We start from the raw sequence: 17,600 nt of genomic DNA, 5'->3' as shown, positions 1-17,600 counted from the left end.
ATGTTAAATACATAATTTAAAATATGAGTCAATAGTTGTTTTTTTTTATTCCTAAACAAAATTAAAATCTACACGAAATGAAAAAGAATGAAATCACATCTTATCACAAGGCGTGGCACCTGCGATGTTGACATGCCAACTTTCTTTGCAACAACAGCCTGAGAAACAACAGGAGACTCCAGCTCCTTCAAGATTTCAATGTGGTTTACGCAAGTCACAGCGTAATCATGTACTCACTGTACTGTGCTACGCAACCTGTCTTGCTCTGAAAAGCGATCTCCGTTCATCATTTGAAAATACTGTATCCCAATTAAACAAAGTGATGTCCCATTTAAACAACATCAATAGCACTGGGAAGATCCCAGAGTTGTATCCCATTTAAGCAGAAATCCCGATGACCAGAGTCCCGATTAGGCGAGGCGGATTGTATTTTAATTGTAGTAAAAGGGAACTATATCCAAAACCGCTGTTCCTAAGTCCTTAAATAAAAAAAAATCTCCAAAAGCTTCATCATTCAACGTAAACACTTTCAGATGGGCTCCAGTGATTACTCCAGTCTTGTGCAGAGGGTGAAGGTGTGTCAAAAAGATTCATATTGTAATGCATTAATAATATCTCATTTAGAGCAACTGGTTTATCAAACCATGACAAGCAATACAAACAAGATATGGGGAATACCCTCAGGTGATAAAACAATACAAGGAATAGAAATACTGAGCTGGAACAGAAAGAAACAAAAACAACACAAGCGAATAGCAAGAATAATAAGAAACTAGAATTACAGTAGGTTCACAGAAGTCCTTTCAACATTGAAGAGTGATGGTGTCCCTGCTTACCACCACCGCAAGCACAGAGAATACATTGTTCCATAACCTTAAATTTGTATGCAATTTTAGTTTTATGAACCGATTTGAACTTTTTTTATTGATTTTAACTTAATTGCTGCTGCTCTTTGTAGTAGTCATCTAGAATCAACTTCCTGAAACATTCTCTGGGGTTTTCATTACTATAATGATCATTATATAACACACACAATGCAAAACACAGTGCTTTAATGATGTCTTGAGTGTACCACTTTATAACTTGAAATAACACCACTTTTTAAATTGTATTTAGTGATGTTAACACAGGCAGGATTAATCTGCAGTTAATCTAGATAAGGATGGGGGACCTTGAGAAATTGTACTTACAAAAATGACCTATTTTAAGAATATTACATGTGGTCTACTTTACAATCAGTGCTGGGTTAAAGAAAACTCACAGGCTATTAATTCCAAGCACCAGACATGTAGAATTAAAGAATTTTATATAAACATTATATATAGGGTTTCTGTTTTTCGGTTTTTATGAATTGTATTTTTCGGTGCTTCTTTTTAGTTATTTTCGAGTTTTATGTAAATCGTTTTTTTTTTCTCTGAGCTTTTGTTTTTGATATACTGTATGAAATTAGTGTTTTCAGTTACTTTCCAAACTGCTTGAGCGTTTTTTTTTCTGTCAAAATATGTATAATAGTAACTCGACAGTACTTGCACACTTAAGTTGGACCTTCTTTCCTTTGCTGTCTTCCACAATGAAATCCCTATGGTCACAGGCACATTCTTCTGGGTTTTTTGTGTGTAGGCATTTTTGTACATTTTGCTACAATTGTGTTTTAAATCCTCCGTATCTTAACTGTAATACAGCTTGAAATCGCACTAACAAGCCTCCATTCCTGATTGTAATCTCATTTTAAAACTCGCAAGCAGAGTCTCCAATAGAAATGTAGGAATGTGCTGTCACTCAGTAGTTGGGGCAGGTTTAAAGTATTCAGAACGAATCAATGATAGATACAAGTCAGGAAGGCGGGACATTGCCCAGCAGCACTGGGAAATTTATTCATTATTATTATTTTTGTAGTAGGTTTTATTTTTTAATGGGAAAAGGGTAAAGTCAACGTGAATTGATTAACCATTTCCACAGTTTTTACAGTGTTTTCCGGTGTTTATTGGCTGTCCACCGATTTCATTGTTTTTGTATCAGGAGTGTTTTATCAGTTAAAACCGAAAATCAGAAGCCCTAATTATATACTATATTTATTTTAGTAGGGTTGTGAAAAAAATGTGGTAGTGCCTTGTTTGGAGGGAGCTTCGTCATGCTACTGACTAGAGTGGAACCCTTTTCTAACAGTGGTGGTTCACATTTGAACCTTTCCTTTCTCCACCAGCCTTGAAAACTGATCCAAAGACTGTGCAGGCAAGACCCTGCCCTCTTAGACCCTGCAGACAAAACTGACAGTTTGGATGGAGGCTTTGTGATCGTGGAGCCCTTTTAAGAACCAGGAACTTGACAGTTGTAGCTAAAAAGAACTTCTGATCATTCCACTGACTTTCCACTAGGCTGGAATAAAGATAAGAGACCCAGAAAAGACAAGAGGCTGGGAAATCTAATTAGGTATCCACAGTCCACCAGCCACTCTTCATTGCACATACTGCTTTGCATCAGCCAGTCACGCTCTCCAGGAAACATACCGCAGATATATATATATATATATATATATATATATATATATTGCTCAAATAATCCACTAGGTCCCCCTCTCGTCTGGAATTCATAAGTTAAGAAACAAAAAGTAAAAGAAAGTACTAGAGAAAGCTGGCGCTATATTGGGAGGAGAGGCAGACACCCGACCCCAACGCCCCCTTCGTGACACACCATGGGGGCCATGAAAGTCCAGATGTTGGTCTCGGCGTCATACATCTCCACCGAGTTCAGATTGGACTGGCCGTCGTAGCCGCCCACAGCATACAGCCGGCCACAGTTGGCCACGAGCGAGACCCGGCTGCGACGTGTGTTCATGGGCACCAGCAAGCTCCACTGGTCAGCCGCCGAGTTGTACACTTCCGCCATGCTCAGGAAGGCTGAGCCATCATAGCCGCCCGCCACATACAGCTTGCTGCCCAGGGCTGCTGCGCTGTGACGGCATCGCTTGTTCATCATGCCTGCCACAGGGTGCCAAGAGGAGGTGTGCTGGTTGTAGTACTCCATCTGTAGGAGGGTGGGGGAAATTACAGTGAATTCAGGTGGTGAATAGTGAGTGAATGTTTCAAATGAAAGGAAAAACACGTTTCGAAGAGGACACATTAGTTAGACCGTCTGCCTTTAAATTTAAATAAGAGGTGGTATTTCATTTGGTGAGAAAATTACACATTCACCTGGAGCATTTTTAATGGGTTATGTCTGAGTGGGTTCTAACTCACCGCATCTTCCAATTGATGCAGAACAAACATATAGGCATTAAAATAAATAAACAAAACAAAAGGAAATGAGAGCAGGCAGACTGACCGAGTTGAATATCTGGAGCCCATCGTGCCCCCCCGAGACGTAGATCCTCCCCTCGAACACAGTGACCCCAGCCGCACTGCGACTGGCACTCATGGGGGTCGCTATCGTCCACCTGGGCAGAAACACACTTGAGTCAACAAAAGCTGGGTGTAAACCATAACTTCTCTCACTGCGTAACCTGACCAGATTCACTTTTGGTTTCAAATTATTTTTACAATGTCTATTTCAATGACAGTGGAGAATCGAAATGCAATCCAGATGCAGTTCTATTACAGTGCAGTGTTTAGGAATTAAGAAACAGTCGCAGTCACACAACACCGAAACAAACACATGGTCAGATTGTGAGGGAGCGCCTTTACATTTAACATTTATTGTTCAATTTAAGCCTTGCCAGAGGCAAAAAAATAAAAATAAATAAATAAATAAATAAAAAGAATTCAAAAGAACGTGACTTACTTGTCTGATTCTGGTGAGTAACACTCCACTGAGCTGAGGGATGCATTTCCATCGTATCCTCCGCAAACATAGATCTGTCCATCCACTACCACTGTTCCCATTGCACTGCGAAGCGAGAAGGAAAAGAAAAGCGAACTGAAACTGCAGAAATTAGATCTTGCAGGTGGCTTTATAGGTGGGCACTTCACAAGAAGAGTAACTGCACGCAGCACGCAAACACCAACTTAGGCACTTGAGTTCAGAGATAGAAAAGAGAAAACTTAATATTTAACTGAATTAAAAAAATAAATAAATAAATAAAGGGTTTATTTAGGAATGAGTCCAGGCTAACAATGATTTAGTTGGGATCATGTTGCTGGTGGTGCACTGCCCTGTTCAATTAGTGTATTCCCCTCCTCACCTTCGCTTACTGTTCATGCTTGCCACTCGTGTCCAGATGTCCGTCTCTGGGTTAAACACTTCCACGGTACTCAAACGTGATTGGCCATCATACCCTCCTATCGCATACAGGAGGCCATTCACCACAGCCACGCCCACCCGGCTGCGCGCCGTTGTCATTGGCTGACACTTCTCCCAGCGGTTGGCAATTGGGTCAAACATTTCCACAACGTTGAGGGAGTCACCTGCGTAAAAATTTGCTACTTCACTTAACTTGGAATTCACTTGACTTAACGTAGTTCATCTGTAGGAGACACAAGCCTGCAATCCAAACATCTGCTTGCATGCTTCACCTACTGTATGCTATAAACTGCAATCTAAACAAGGGGATTGCCTTCCCCCCCATATCCCCCATCTGTTTATTTGTTGTTACAAGTCATCTGTAAGGTTTGTTCCCATCCCCATCCTTTCAACACCCCCCACCCGTACCGTCTCTGTTACTGGATAAAATCCTCACACACTCATCAGTTTTCGTCAGGGCATGGTGATGGTAAACCAGGATTCCATGTCCTTCTAAGGCATTGCAAGGTACCTGCAGAGTTGAGCCCCCCGACTGCATAGATCAGGCCTGCTATGGAGGTGCAGCAGCGCTGCCGGGTTTTGAACGCTAGGAGGTGTGGCCGTCGCTCCGGCATCAGGTGGTAGTCTTTAGCCTCATCAACTAGATCTCTGCAGGGAGAGAGGCAGTGTGTAACAGGTAATACGTAGAATTAACACTGTTGTCTGATTATACATAGAAACACATGCCTAAAGGTGAATTTACACGTACACGACTTGAGCGATACTGGGGCGAACAAAGTGTTCAGACATCAATGTGTTAAGATCGACCTCAGCGTTGCGTTTGGTGCGATGAACGATGGCATATTCACACATTCGAGGTGAGTGAGATGACAAAAGCGGCAGAGGGGAGAGTGTCCGTCGTGTACTGCAATTAGGGAAGTGCTTTTGGTACATTTTTATGAACGTTTAAATGCTACGCAGGTGTCAGGGTTTAAACCATATGTATATACACACACTCTTTATATTACATTCTGTGTATACTAACAGCCCTGGTTAGTGTTTTCTAAGCAAAACCCTAAATAAGCAAATCATGTTTTAACATCGCAAAGACTTAACTACAAAGTAAAAAAAAAAAAAAAACATGTACTCAAAGTATATAGTATATTAGTTGATTAACCGGTAGATTCATCCGTGCACATTTTTAATAAAGGTAACGATCTTATAGCGGATGCCCTGCATGTAATATTAAAAAAATCAATAGACTAAAAAAATAAATAAATAAAAATAAAAACAGCCCAATGGGAATTTGGTCTGTTTAAAAGCATTTGTAGTATTATTTTTATCTTCGTAAATGTCTCTCTTTGTATTTGTACAATGCTATTGAGGTGTACCTGTGCTGGCCCTGTGGGCACAAAGTGAATAAACTAAACCAAACTAAACCTTTTTTTTTGTTTGTTTTTGTTTTACATTATATTATATTCAAAGAACAAAACAAAACCAATAATAATAATAAAAACACAGCTGCATATGTTACAGAATCTATGTTTCCAATACATTGTTATATTAATGCTACTGTTCAGGGATCTTTTTAAATATCCCCTTCTGTTGACAAATTACATAGATCAAGGACTTTGTTTAAAAACACGATTTGTGTATAAGTGTACTGCTAAACTAAAGCCTATCCATAATTTATTTAAATGTACACGTTTTTTGAATTAATATTGAAAAGAAAAAAAAACTTCAGCATAATTATTTACATACCACGGTTTTCTCGTCTGGTTCCTCAAAATAATTCCAAACGTGGCTTCGCTTCGTTCCTTTGTTCAGAGATGCCATTTAAAAAAAAATATATATATAACAAACTTCAGAAAAAAATACTTGTCATTTATTACACCGTGGAGTTGATACTATACCATGCATACCACAGCATGAAAAACAGAGTGCACCAATGAAGCGCCAGATCGACCAAGAATAAAATCCGCCCCAAACTTTCTGTTACGCCAATTTAGAAGAGCTACTTGGAGGCAATTGCCAAACCCCTTAGTTTTTATACTATCCAGCCTTACTGTCACACCACAGCAGTTGGATACGTGACGGACTACTGTGTAGAATGATAAATTACTAAAATTAAGACATTAAAAAATATAAGTTTGGTGAAATTTGTCAGGTGACGGATTATACGTCTAGCATATTATTCAACGTTTAACCGCTACTTTGGAGTTTATATGTGTATATTCCTAAATGCAATGCCCGAATTCGCTTGCCACTTAACTCTTTTTATACTGCATGTTTTCTGTTATGTTGTCTAACTTTTTAATGCTTTTCAAGGAGCCATGCAAAGAGCTCTCAGTACAGGAAGTACTTCCATCCAGTTTTGGGCTACAACATAAAAATCGCCAATACATTTTAATCCCCTATACACTTGATTGTCTACAGTATTTCCAACACTATGTGCACCACACTTGCTGCTTCATTATGATTGGTTACAATGTACAGAGGCAGTGGGTAAGGGTGATAAAATCACTGTGGAGTGCGATTGGGAAAGTCGCCTTGCTACAGACGCTATCTCTTCGCAGTAGTGCACACACTCACATTGAAATATATGGGAGGCAAGTTTTTTGTTTTCCAAGTCACTCGTCTCGCTCAAGTCATGTATGTGAAAATCCACCTTAAGAATGTATAGAACTGATCTGTGTTACAACGTTATAATACAATACTGCTGTCCCTGAACATCCATTTATACCAGATCTAACCAGATAACAGATTTTAATTGGTTGGCACACACTTTTTTGTTATTTTACCTGTTTTGACCCAGTTTTAAATGCCCAATTCAAATGTCTCCTCACCTTTGCAATTCCATTACTGATCAAGATCAACAAGCGACTTCCATTCCCTCTCTCAAGCCAATCAGCAAACTAAAGTAACAGATGTTACCAAGCTACTGATCCCTGGAGGCGAGGGTCCAGACTGGTAGTCTCCATCTGGCCTTGGCATCTACAGCATGATGAGCTGAACTACCGTCATCTCACACAACTCACCCTGGGCTCCATGCAGTGGTCCTTTTATTAGGTGAGCATCTGGGAACCTGGCACACGCACACAAACACTTTCAGCTGGCTATACGGATCCTGACTGCACTAATCTTTGACTATCTAGTCCAAGATCATGGCTAATCGGAGTCTGTGAAACCAGTTGTTTGCTTATTTTCCGTATGCAGCATGCCCAGAGAACTGTCCTGCACTCACCTGCACTTGTGGCAGCAACGCACCAGGTCCTCCTGCTGCACGCGGTCTGCCAGGAACTGTGGCCGGCACAGCGGCAGCCGGGTCTTGGAGAGCAGCTCGGGCAGGCGTGGCTCCCGCTGATCCCGCTTGTGCCGCACCCAGGCCAGTACTGCCTCAAACACCTAGCACAGGTAGGCACCTTTAGTGATGGACATTTCTACAGTTTAGATGGTAATGAAATTATCAGCTAAAAATTAAATCTTCTTTCTTTTTAAAATAAAGCCATAGCACTGTTCTCTCCAAAAATAGAGGCCGACTTAATGAAAGCAAGTAATTTCCCAATGCCCAGTTAGTTTAATTCTGTGGCACTTAACATGTAGCCTATGAATCATATTTAAACAAGATGGAGACCCTGGCCTTAAAACACAAAAGATGATTAGCATTTTAGTATTATTTAGTGTTTGGAATCAGTACTATGGATTTAATTGTATCGTTTAAGATATGATACTTAAGTGGTTGCAGCTAACAACTTAATTTCATTATAGCAAGTATTTCCATTTTAAAACAGGGCATCTGGTACTACACTGGGTTAACACTAGAACCGCCAGATTTTCGAACTACCTAGAACCGCCACGTGGGTGACTTTGACCCATACATTTTTAAACTGCTTCGTTATCAAAATGAAAGACAGACTATCGGATACAACTGAAAAGTTTTATACATAAACATCATATCTAACATTTGCATCGCAGAAACACCATATTTAAATGGAAAATTAAACATAAAAGGCTTTATTTTGAAAATGAGCGCATATCCAGCACAACTACAAACAGTGAAAAAATATAATAAAATACACATTTCAAAAGAAACAGGTATGTGCACGTACCCATGTACAAGTGTAAACGGATACATGTACAAACAAAACTATAAAACCAAAATCATTGTTTCTAATACTACATAAAAATAAAAAATAACACTACTTCCGGTATGATGGCTGCATTGTACAGGCTGTATTGCTCAGGTGTGTCTTATTAAACTCACGGTAAAAGCAGGAATGGATCAAACTGCTATGCAATGAATAACTGTTATAAAAATGTACAAGGATGCCGCAGTGTGCCCCCATCTCCAGGACAAAGCTGGGCTTGTTGGAGGCTCTGACCTGCTCCTCTGCCTTGACATTGAGCTCATCACGCCCCACCAGCTCCAGCACCGCCTCCGGCCCCAGCGCCAGGAACTCCTCGGACATGGACACTTCCACAAAGTGCTGGTGGATGAAGCTGTTGGCCGCATCGTACAGCACTGTGCACATCATGGCCTCTGCGAACTGACGCACGCCTAAGCAGTTCTTTGGGTGCAGCCTGAGAGAGGAGGGAGAGGAAGAGAGGAAAATAAAATCCTATTTTAATAAGTGCTGATCAGCATTCATGTAAGAATCTTGACACACGGACAGTTGGCAGCAGGACAGGTTGCCTTCTTACCCCCCCCCCCCCACTTAGGACATACTGTACTTTTATGTACTTGTACCTTTGTGCTAATCAATACCCTTATCATTAGGAAAGTCCACAAGTCCACTGTCTGATTTTTTCACATGTATCTTATTAGGCATAGATTACATTTATAATAGGAATCCTTTAAGCTAAATGAATTCTGTTCAATGAGTGCCTGGTTTCTACAGTACCTCTCTCGGAGGAAGGTGCAGCAGGCATCCTTGACGTTCTGGAGCTGCAGGAAGCTGGCTCCAATCAGCAGGGACTGCACATTCTGCTGGTCTATCGTCAGGTCACCGTTGTAAGCAAAGTTTATTAGAGATTCCAGAGCACTGTGAGACAGACAGACAGAGATATAGTTCAGTAACTTTGTTTGATTCAGTTTTATATAAATGGTTGCTGACCAAGGTTTTGTAATCAGTTTCCCTACATCTTATCAGCATAAGCAATAATATAACTGCCCTCCCTTTTCAATTTGGAATATACAGATATTTCAAAGACAACATTACTAATGTTTGTAGTTCTAACTCACTCTAATGGTCTAGAAGCAATGAGACCATGTGGCCTACACCACAAGAACCAGGTTGCAGCAGTATATCAGTATTTGCTTATCCTGAATTACTGTAAGAAACACTTCCAGGGGAAGTTTCCATAATTTTTGTATCTACTTTACTATCTATCTATCAACTTACTGTATTTCAAATAATATCTAGTGAAATTCTAAAAGACTATAAAAAAAACTGCATTTTTTTTTTTTAACTATTAAAATGTAAAATCAACTAACAGAACAGCAGGATCACTGCTAGCAGTTAGTGATAACCCCATATACAAATCTCTCACATATTTGTAGTCAGCACTTATAAACATGGAAAGGAATTCCAAAGTTGTGCTGCAATACTTGAAAGTCATGCAAATGGTGGTTTTGGAAACATTACTAATATGAGCCTTGAAGTACAACTCTTGATTGAAGATTCCAAGATAACATGCTGTAGTGGTAAGTTGACCATTGAAAGACAGATTCAAGGAAAGGGGCTTAGGGGTTTATTTTATCAACCAATACCCTGCCCGGGTAAGCCACAGTCTGGTAGAGCATCTAAAAATGAGTGGCTGATGGAACCTATTGGGACTTCCCGGTGCAGTAAAATGCTCTAAAGCTAATCAAGCTGTGGCTTATCCTGGCAGGGTATAGGTATATCAAATCAACCCTATTCTCAAATACACACGTTTCAACACATTTCATGGCTGTGGTGTGTGTAGGAGGGCAGGGCTTGTTTGGAGAGCTTACATGATCAAAAAAGTTCCCACAAGATTGGAAAACTTGAAAAAAACTACCTTATGATGATATAGGCCCTGTCTCTAATGTTTAAATATATACTTTGAACATAAATTAAGTTTTTAAAAGAAAACTTTCAATGCAGGGGTATTTTCTTTAGTCCCAACATTCATTACTGTGGCAATCAATGCCCCTGTGGAGTTTAGAATAGTACATCTGCTCTAGATGGGAGTCCTCATAGCCACTATGAAGAACCATATGTGTGTGTGTGTGTGTGTGTGAGTGAGTGTATCAGTGTCTACACATGTAATACTACCTGGGGTCCATGCCCTGCATCACAATCTCGTCCTGCTTGCACTCCATCATATCGTTGGTGAACATGGCGTGGAAGTATGGGATTGAAGCAGCCAACACAATCCTGTGAGCACTGAACTTGTGATCCCCGACCTGAGGGGAAAGAAAGATAAAAACAAAACAGGAATGTAATCCTTTGCCGTTCCAAGCCTATCTGGCCTACTGGCCCAGTTGCCAGAACATCTGCTTTAGAATATGGATTAGCAGTTAGACCGATAACCTTATATTACTAAGAAAATTCAATAAATCAACAAGGGACAGAAAACAACTGGCTATTTTCACAGACACTAATTGTAATCATGGCCAACCTTCCTAAGGTAACATGAGGTAGTCCAAGAATGCTAATCGGTGTATATGAAACAAGACCAGCATATTTATATGGAAGATTTGGGCAAAAGTACGTTTTGACAACAGCAGTATTTTCTGAAAAGAATGTTTCACTTTGGCTTGCAAAAAGTCACTGTAAACCTACCCAGTATGATCCTTATACAGGACAAGCAATTGTATCGAAGCCATAGCTTCTTCAAATTTGCTATTTAACCCCTTAAGAACCAGAACTTTTTTCTTTACTAGCTGTATCCATTTCAAATTGTTGACAATTGTTTCAAATGTAACAAGTGGTAATACACTTTATCAGATATTTACAGTCCAAGTCAGCTGTTCTGCAATACTAGGCCTTTATTATTATCCACCCAAGAGAGTATTAATGGTTTTACATTTATGACTAGGTTTAGCTTGGAGAGGATTAAGGATGTCAAGTGCAAGGAGAGGACAGAGGCCAAGAGTAAAGCACAGTACAAGTGTAAAAGATGCTCGAGCAGAGTCTAAACAGCAGTGTCACACCAACCTGACGAAGAGCTGAACCAGCAGTTTTAGTCCTCTTAAGGACTGGTGAAGATTATTGGGGGGAAATCTAAATATTTGGGCTACAGTTTTAACCCAGCGTGTGTTTTATTATTATTATTATTATTATTATTATTATTATTATTATTATTATTATTATTATTATTATTATTATTATTATTTATTTCTTAGCAGACGCTCTTATCCAGGGCGACTTACAGTCGTAAACAAATACATTTCAAGTGGGAGGAGGCTGTGTGGTCCAGTGCTTATAACCAGGAGGTCCCCGGTTCAAATCCCACCTCAGTCACAGACTCATTGTGTGACCCTGAGCAAGTCACTTAACCTCCTTGTGCTCCGTCTTTCGGGTGAGACGTAGTTGTAAGTGACTCTGCAGCTGATGCATAGTTCACACACCCTAGTCTCTGTAAGTCACCTTGGATAAAGGCGTCTGCTAAATAAACAAATAATAATAAACATTTCAAGTATCAGGTTACCTGGTAAGTGCGGTTGGAGAGGTAGGAGGAGAACCAGGCCAGAGCAGTGCCAGAGATTCCCAGGTCAGCGAGAGAGGACAGCAGAATAGAGTTTTAGTACCCATTTCTTTTTTAAGTCTACAAATTTGACTCACTGAAGCTGGCACAGTCTCCCTAAAAGAAGTTCTGCTTTTTCCCCCCAAATATAGTTCTTCCATACTTTAGCCTTCTGTGCCCTTTACGACCACAACGCAAACCTTGACAGTGCAGCCTTTCCAACTTTCCTTAACAGCAGTTTTAGGTGTAGGAACGCAAGTTAAAAACCTGCTTCCACGCATTCTGTAAACCACGAACACCGCAACGTGATGATATAATCAAGCTGAAAGTAGGATATCTGTTGGCAGGTGCTCCTGCACCTACAACGAAACAAAATGGCGTTTTCTTATTTTAACTACGGGACCTTACAAAAAATGCTATATGCATAACTCCTTTTTTTAGATTATATTTTTCTATAATACTAAGTTTTGTAAATCTGTAAGGTTTAAAATGACATGTATACATTTATTTATACAGGGACATCTATGTATTTAAACATATTTTATCCGTTGTATCATTAGGGCAGAATGTACCCCATTAGCATGGAATGACCCTAATATCTTTCAAGATTCTCCTAGGTTTGCCTATAGAGCTAAGAATCTAGGGGAGCATTTAGTCAGAGAAAGATGTCTATCAACCACCTAAACAATGTCCTTTTAAGATACCACCTGGGCATGTCATGGTCATAATTGTGTAAACTGTAATACAATGATTAAAGGTGATACTTTTTTTTCATCCTATTGGCAAACGATTGAAAGTTATCGGTAGAAAAACCTGTCAAACAAATTGTGGTGTATTTATTGAAATGCAGATGCTGATTGTGTTACGTAGGTAAAACAAAAAGAGAATTAAAAAACTGAATTTGTGAACACAAAAGTGCTGTAAGGAATCATGACCCTAAATCATCATTAGCGAGATATTTTAACCCAATGGGACAGGACATCTACTCCCTTAGATTCTTGGGTATTGAATTGGTTAAGAATCCAAGGAAGGGTGGTGATCGTGATGAAATACTGTTACAAAAAGAAGTGAAATGGATACATGGGCTGCAAACTAATCTCCAGGAGGGTTAAATGAGGAACTTTCACTGGTTCCATTTCTGTAATTGTATTGTTGCAAAATAACTAATTGTAAAATAAGTTATTGAGAAACAACTGTTGTATACTGTTTTATTGTAATGTTGAATATTTCCCTTTAAGAATTAATTAACACATTTTAGAAAATAGGCTTTTTATTTCCTGGCATCTCATTGGCTAGTACCCTTGGCAGAGGAGTACATTAACTTTCAATAGATGACCAGGAAATAAAAAGTACCAGTATATTTGCCTTTTCACCTGGACAGATATCCTTGAGCCACCTACTCATCTCGTTTTAAACCCCCAAATGTATTTTTCACACTGTGCATGCCCAATACGTTTACTGTGCCAGAAAGCTTCCCAACCTAACCAACCGACGAAAAAAAAGATTTAGAATGTAAAGTACTTTAATTTCTGCGACTGTTTCTTTATTAATAATATTATTACTTTTTAGTATATGGGAAAATATTGCAAAAAAAACTACTCGATAGTTACTACACTCAAACTAAACGGCTCAGATTGCTCACTTAAGTTGTAAAACTTGCAATGACACAGAGTGCTGGGCAGTATTGTTCTAAATTAGTGTCTTATGGGGATCGTTTTCTTCCATACCAGTCTAAATAGTAATTTTAATCTGCTTTGTGGTCTGCTGAAGTAGTGGTTCTAGAGCATCTTGAAATGTATTTGTTTACGACTGTAAGTCGCCCTGGATAAGGGCGTCAGCTAAGAAATAAATAATAATAATAATAACAACAATAATTATTTTAATGCGGTACGTATTATAGCGACCCAACAGCAAAATGAAATCAAAATGTTACCCATCCACAAATCTGCGTGAAACATAAAAAGCGATGCAATTTATCAAAAGATTAAAAAAACAGAGTTTCTAGAATTAAAACAGTATCCAAAGTCAGTATTCAAGCTTGCAGAATATAATGAGCAATAAGACCCAAATGTCACAGTTCACTTGCAAATGAAAATGCACAAAAGCAACCAAAGATCACAGATTTAAAAAAAAATACATCAGTATCCAAAACTGTTTAATGATTAACTGTTTTACATTATAGTAGCTGGTCTCGTTCGCGTTGTTTTTGTTGCATTTTCATCCGGTTAAACTGGAGGAAACGTTGTGTAACTGCACAATAAAGACAGACTGATTTGTGCATGCGAAAAAAAAACACGGGCTGTGATGGATAATCAAATAAATTGTAACATTGAAGAGATGGGCCTTGTATCAGAAAACTGGCGACTGAGTCAAAAATCTATATACATATATTTATTTACAACTTATTTGTGTCTGTTCTTTACATAGAAAAAATGTTTAATATATTTCATAACTAAACATTTCTTTTTGAATAATCATTTGGTTTATTGTAAAATGTAGGTGTGTTTGGTCTAGCAGTACACTGGTTAATTGCCATAATTAACAACCACATTCTAAAACTAAAAATACAACTTGCCACAATTCACTACCTAATTTTTTTCTACAGAACATACAGGAGTGGTATTTTCTGACACTGTAGTATGATTTACCATAATTTACTACCTTCCTTTCCTATAAAATATACAAGGGTGGCAATTTGTGGCAAGGTGGCAAATGTTGGCAATTATATCTGCCACAAATTACTTCCTGTGTTATCTCAAATAGTGTCACTTGGCAGTATTTAGCACTATTAGAGCGAAATACGTTCTCCCTGCCAAATAGTGTCACCAGCACAATTGTGTCTCATTGAAGAGCAAAGAGCAGCAGACTGTAGAATCATCATATTGATTTGATATTTTAATTATGCTGCAGTCTTTGTTTTTGGATATCAAAGAGCACTGTACTGCTAATTAGTGTATTTACTTCTTTAGCGGAATACTGTTTACATTTGCGTTTTCAATGGTAACACTATTTGGCAGTGACAGCATTTGGCACTATAGGTGCCAAATAGTGTCGCCAGCACAATTGTGTCTCAATGAATATTACGATTAAAGTAACAATGTGCAACAGATTGCAGAACCATCATATTGATTTGATATTTTAATTTTGTTGCATTCTTTGTTTTTGGAATATACTGTATATGTATTTTTTTTTTAAAGGACAACTGTTGTGTACCAAAAGAATCAAACTAAAGATGAAAAAGGTAATATAGGTACATAAAAATGTGAATAATTAATATAAAATCAATTATCAGAACGTTTCGGACTATGTCCTTCATCAGCTAGCTTTTTTTCTGATATAAATTCAAATTACTCAAATGTAGGACAAATCCTAAAACCAACAATTAAAACCCAATGTTTGGTCAGAAGCTCCGATCATCATCAGGGACTGCTGTAAAACAAAGTTGACAAAACTGGGCTGCTTTATATAAAGTGACAACTCTTGCATTCAATTAGTCTAATAACTTAATGTTCATGTTATTTCAATGACCTTAATTAATAATAGGGCAAATTTGCAGAACTGCATTCAATGGCTTGTACCTTCCTTTTCTTAATTAAAAGGGTTTCCCAATCGACGATGCATTTTCAGTATCGCTTCTGATCAAACGTTGGGTTTTTTAAACCTGTATTTTATGATTTTATATTTTCGTACACTGGGGTAATTTTAAATAACTACTTTTAGTTTGTTTATATTATAATTGAATTATGAACTTTATTATTGTTATCTACGACAACCGATAACGCAGCAGACAGTGAAACACTCATTACAGTACGTTTATGAGCAGATCATATACGGGATATGACTATTCTAATAAGTATTACCAATTCTCTATTTATGAAACATGATAAGCATAACTTTTCATTAAGGTGTCAAACCGTTAAAAGAAAAACGGCCAACTAACCTTCCACTAATCAGGTGGGTAAAGAAAAACTAAAGAGTAATCTGCAGACTAATCTGCTACCTTCCAAAGAGAACTCGTCGGCATATATTCTTAAACTTCTTTGTTGATTTCTGCAACAATTATTAGGGTATTTACCCCCAGTTAAAAAAAAGTACTGACTCAAAATGAAAGGTGACAGTTTTTGGCAAAGATGGAGGAAAAAATATTCTTAGCATGCGCAAATAAATTCGCACGATTGTGCCTATGTTCTGACTACAAATGAGACACTATTATTCCGATGACACTATTTGGCACAACACCGGTAGCAAATTCTGGCAGGGATGCATATTGTGGCAGTACACAGGCACTTTCAGATTTAGGACTACACCACTTTAAAAAAATCAACTGCTTACTAATACAGAGCTAGTACATTGAGATAGTTTAGAAACAGACAAAAAGGGAAAATGTTATAATCAGACTGCTGTTATTGTACAGCAAATCTGTTGATACAGTATCATGAAATTCTTCATCTCACTAATGCTGGCTTTTTGTGTTATTCATCATTTGCTGGCAGGGGTAAAGTCAGTGTCTCTCACATACATATTAAGACATTTTAGTAACAAACCTGACATTGATATATGAAGATGAATTCCTTGTCAGATTTGTATTTACCTGTATTAAATTAATTATACAGTTAAATTAATATACACTTTGCCGATCAAAGATATTTTTCACAGCACCGCTATGTACACTTATTCTGATTAAATAGTTGATCAAAGGTCGCTACGAATACACAGGCCCACATATGTACAAACTACCGTCGGGGATAAATTAATTTTCTTAAATGACATTCACAATGTAAAATACTTGCTATATTATTCATAAGACCGAGATATAATAATACAATACCAATAGTTTCCCAATGTTACAAAGTAGCCCTAGACTAATCTGACTGTACAATCCGTGACAAAATAGACATTCCCACTGTCCGTCCCGGTTTATATTCATTAAAACGTGTATAAACTCTCAGTTTGTACCTTCAGGGTAACGTCACAGAGCTTGCCCTGTCTGCGGATCTCCTCCATCACCTTGTATCCGCGGTTCGGCAGGTCGCTGGCCGTGAAATGCATCAAATCCTCCAGCTCCTCAAGCAACCACAGATCGTCCACCATCTTCATTCATAAAAAAGAACGAGTATCTAAAAACGCGGAACAAAGTAAATTGAACTACTCCTCTTGCCGTACGACAATCTTCCTGTGTGTTTTCTGTGCTTATTTAGTACATTCTGTAGCGCTGTGTGCGTAAGGAGAAAATTCCAGGGGGCAGGAAGACGGTTTCAAAACGGCTGCTAACTACAGCAAATATTCAATATCGTTTCAATAGAGTATGTTGCACAGGCCCACGGGCGGCGGGGAGGACTAGAAAATTTCCCCGGGACACATCTCTTCGAAGGGGCCCCTGGAGAAGGGGGAACATTTTGTTTTTTAAATATATATAATGTTTTAAAACAAGTAGCCCTTCACAAGACCCTTTGCGTGCCCACCACATTAAAAAAAAACTACAGCTCTACACCGAATGGATGTGCTTCGGTTGTGTAATGATTGTGTACGCGGCGGCAGTGCAGGCGCTGTCAAAATACTATAGACTAGGGATGGGACCAGTTGCATTGCTAGAAAGTGGTATCTTGTCAGACTGTGGTACGCTTACCAAAACTTGACCCGTGTCACGTCAGATAGTCATACGATGTCACATT

At 38.6% G+C, this 17,600-nt stretch overlaps 1 protein-coding gene across 2 annotated transcripts; it reads right to left on the bottom strand.

The window, feature by feature from the left end:
* Nucleotides 1–22: 22 nt before the first annotated feature.
* Nucleotides 23–17,258, bottom strand: LOC117400614 (kelch-like protein 18). Of its 2 annotated transcripts, none has more exons than XM_034000812.3 (10): nucleotides 16,885–17,258; nucleotides 10,515–10,645; nucleotides 9,117–9,257; nucleotides 8,598–8,796; nucleotides 7,460–7,620; nucleotides 4,748–4,884; nucleotides 4,178–4,415; nucleotides 3,778–3,882; nucleotides 3,322–3,433; nucleotides 23–3,024 (listed from the first exon to the last, which is right to left on the bottom strand). In XM_034000812.3, exons 1-10 carry the CDS (start codon nucleotides 17,023–17,025, stop codon nucleotides 2,638–2,640), a joined length of 1,752 nt encoding a protein of 583 aa, XP_033856703.3. In that variant the 5' UTR covers nucleotides 17,026–17,258; the 3' UTR covers nucleotides 23–2,637. The 2 variants fall into 2 exon arrangements, with proteins under 2 accessions (XP_033856703.3, XP_033856704.3); XM_034000813.3 differs by having other exon boundaries at nucleotides 4,178–4,400; nucleotides 16,885–17,256.
* Nucleotides 17,259–17,600: the final 342 nt, after the last annotated feature.

This window comes from Acipenser ruthenus, chromosome 4, assembly GCF_902713425.1.
Source record: "Acipenser ruthenus chromosome 4, fAciRut3.2 maternal haplotype, whole genome shotgun sequence".
Classification (NCBI taxonomy): Eukaryota; Metazoa; Chordata; class Actinopteri; order Acipenseriformes; family Acipenseridae; genus Acipenser; species Acipenser ruthenus.
This window is presented reverse-complemented; position numbering and strand designations above follow the sequence as displayed.

Excerpts from the sequence above, each read along its gene's own strand:
- LOC117400614 (XM_034000812.3), bottom strand. The coding sequence starts at position 17,025 with ATGAAGATGGTGGACGATCTGTGGTTGCTTGAGGAGCTGGAGGATTTG. Across the intron at positions 4,885-7,459 it reads CGTTGCTGCCACAAGTGCAG|AGATCTAGTTGATGAGGCTA; the intron begins GTGAGTGCAGGA and ends CTCTCCCTGCAG. Across the intron at positions 3,883-4,177 it reads AGCATGAACAGTAAGCGAAG|TGCAATGGGAACAGTGGTAG; the intron begins GTGAGGAGGGGA and ends CTCGCTTCGCAG.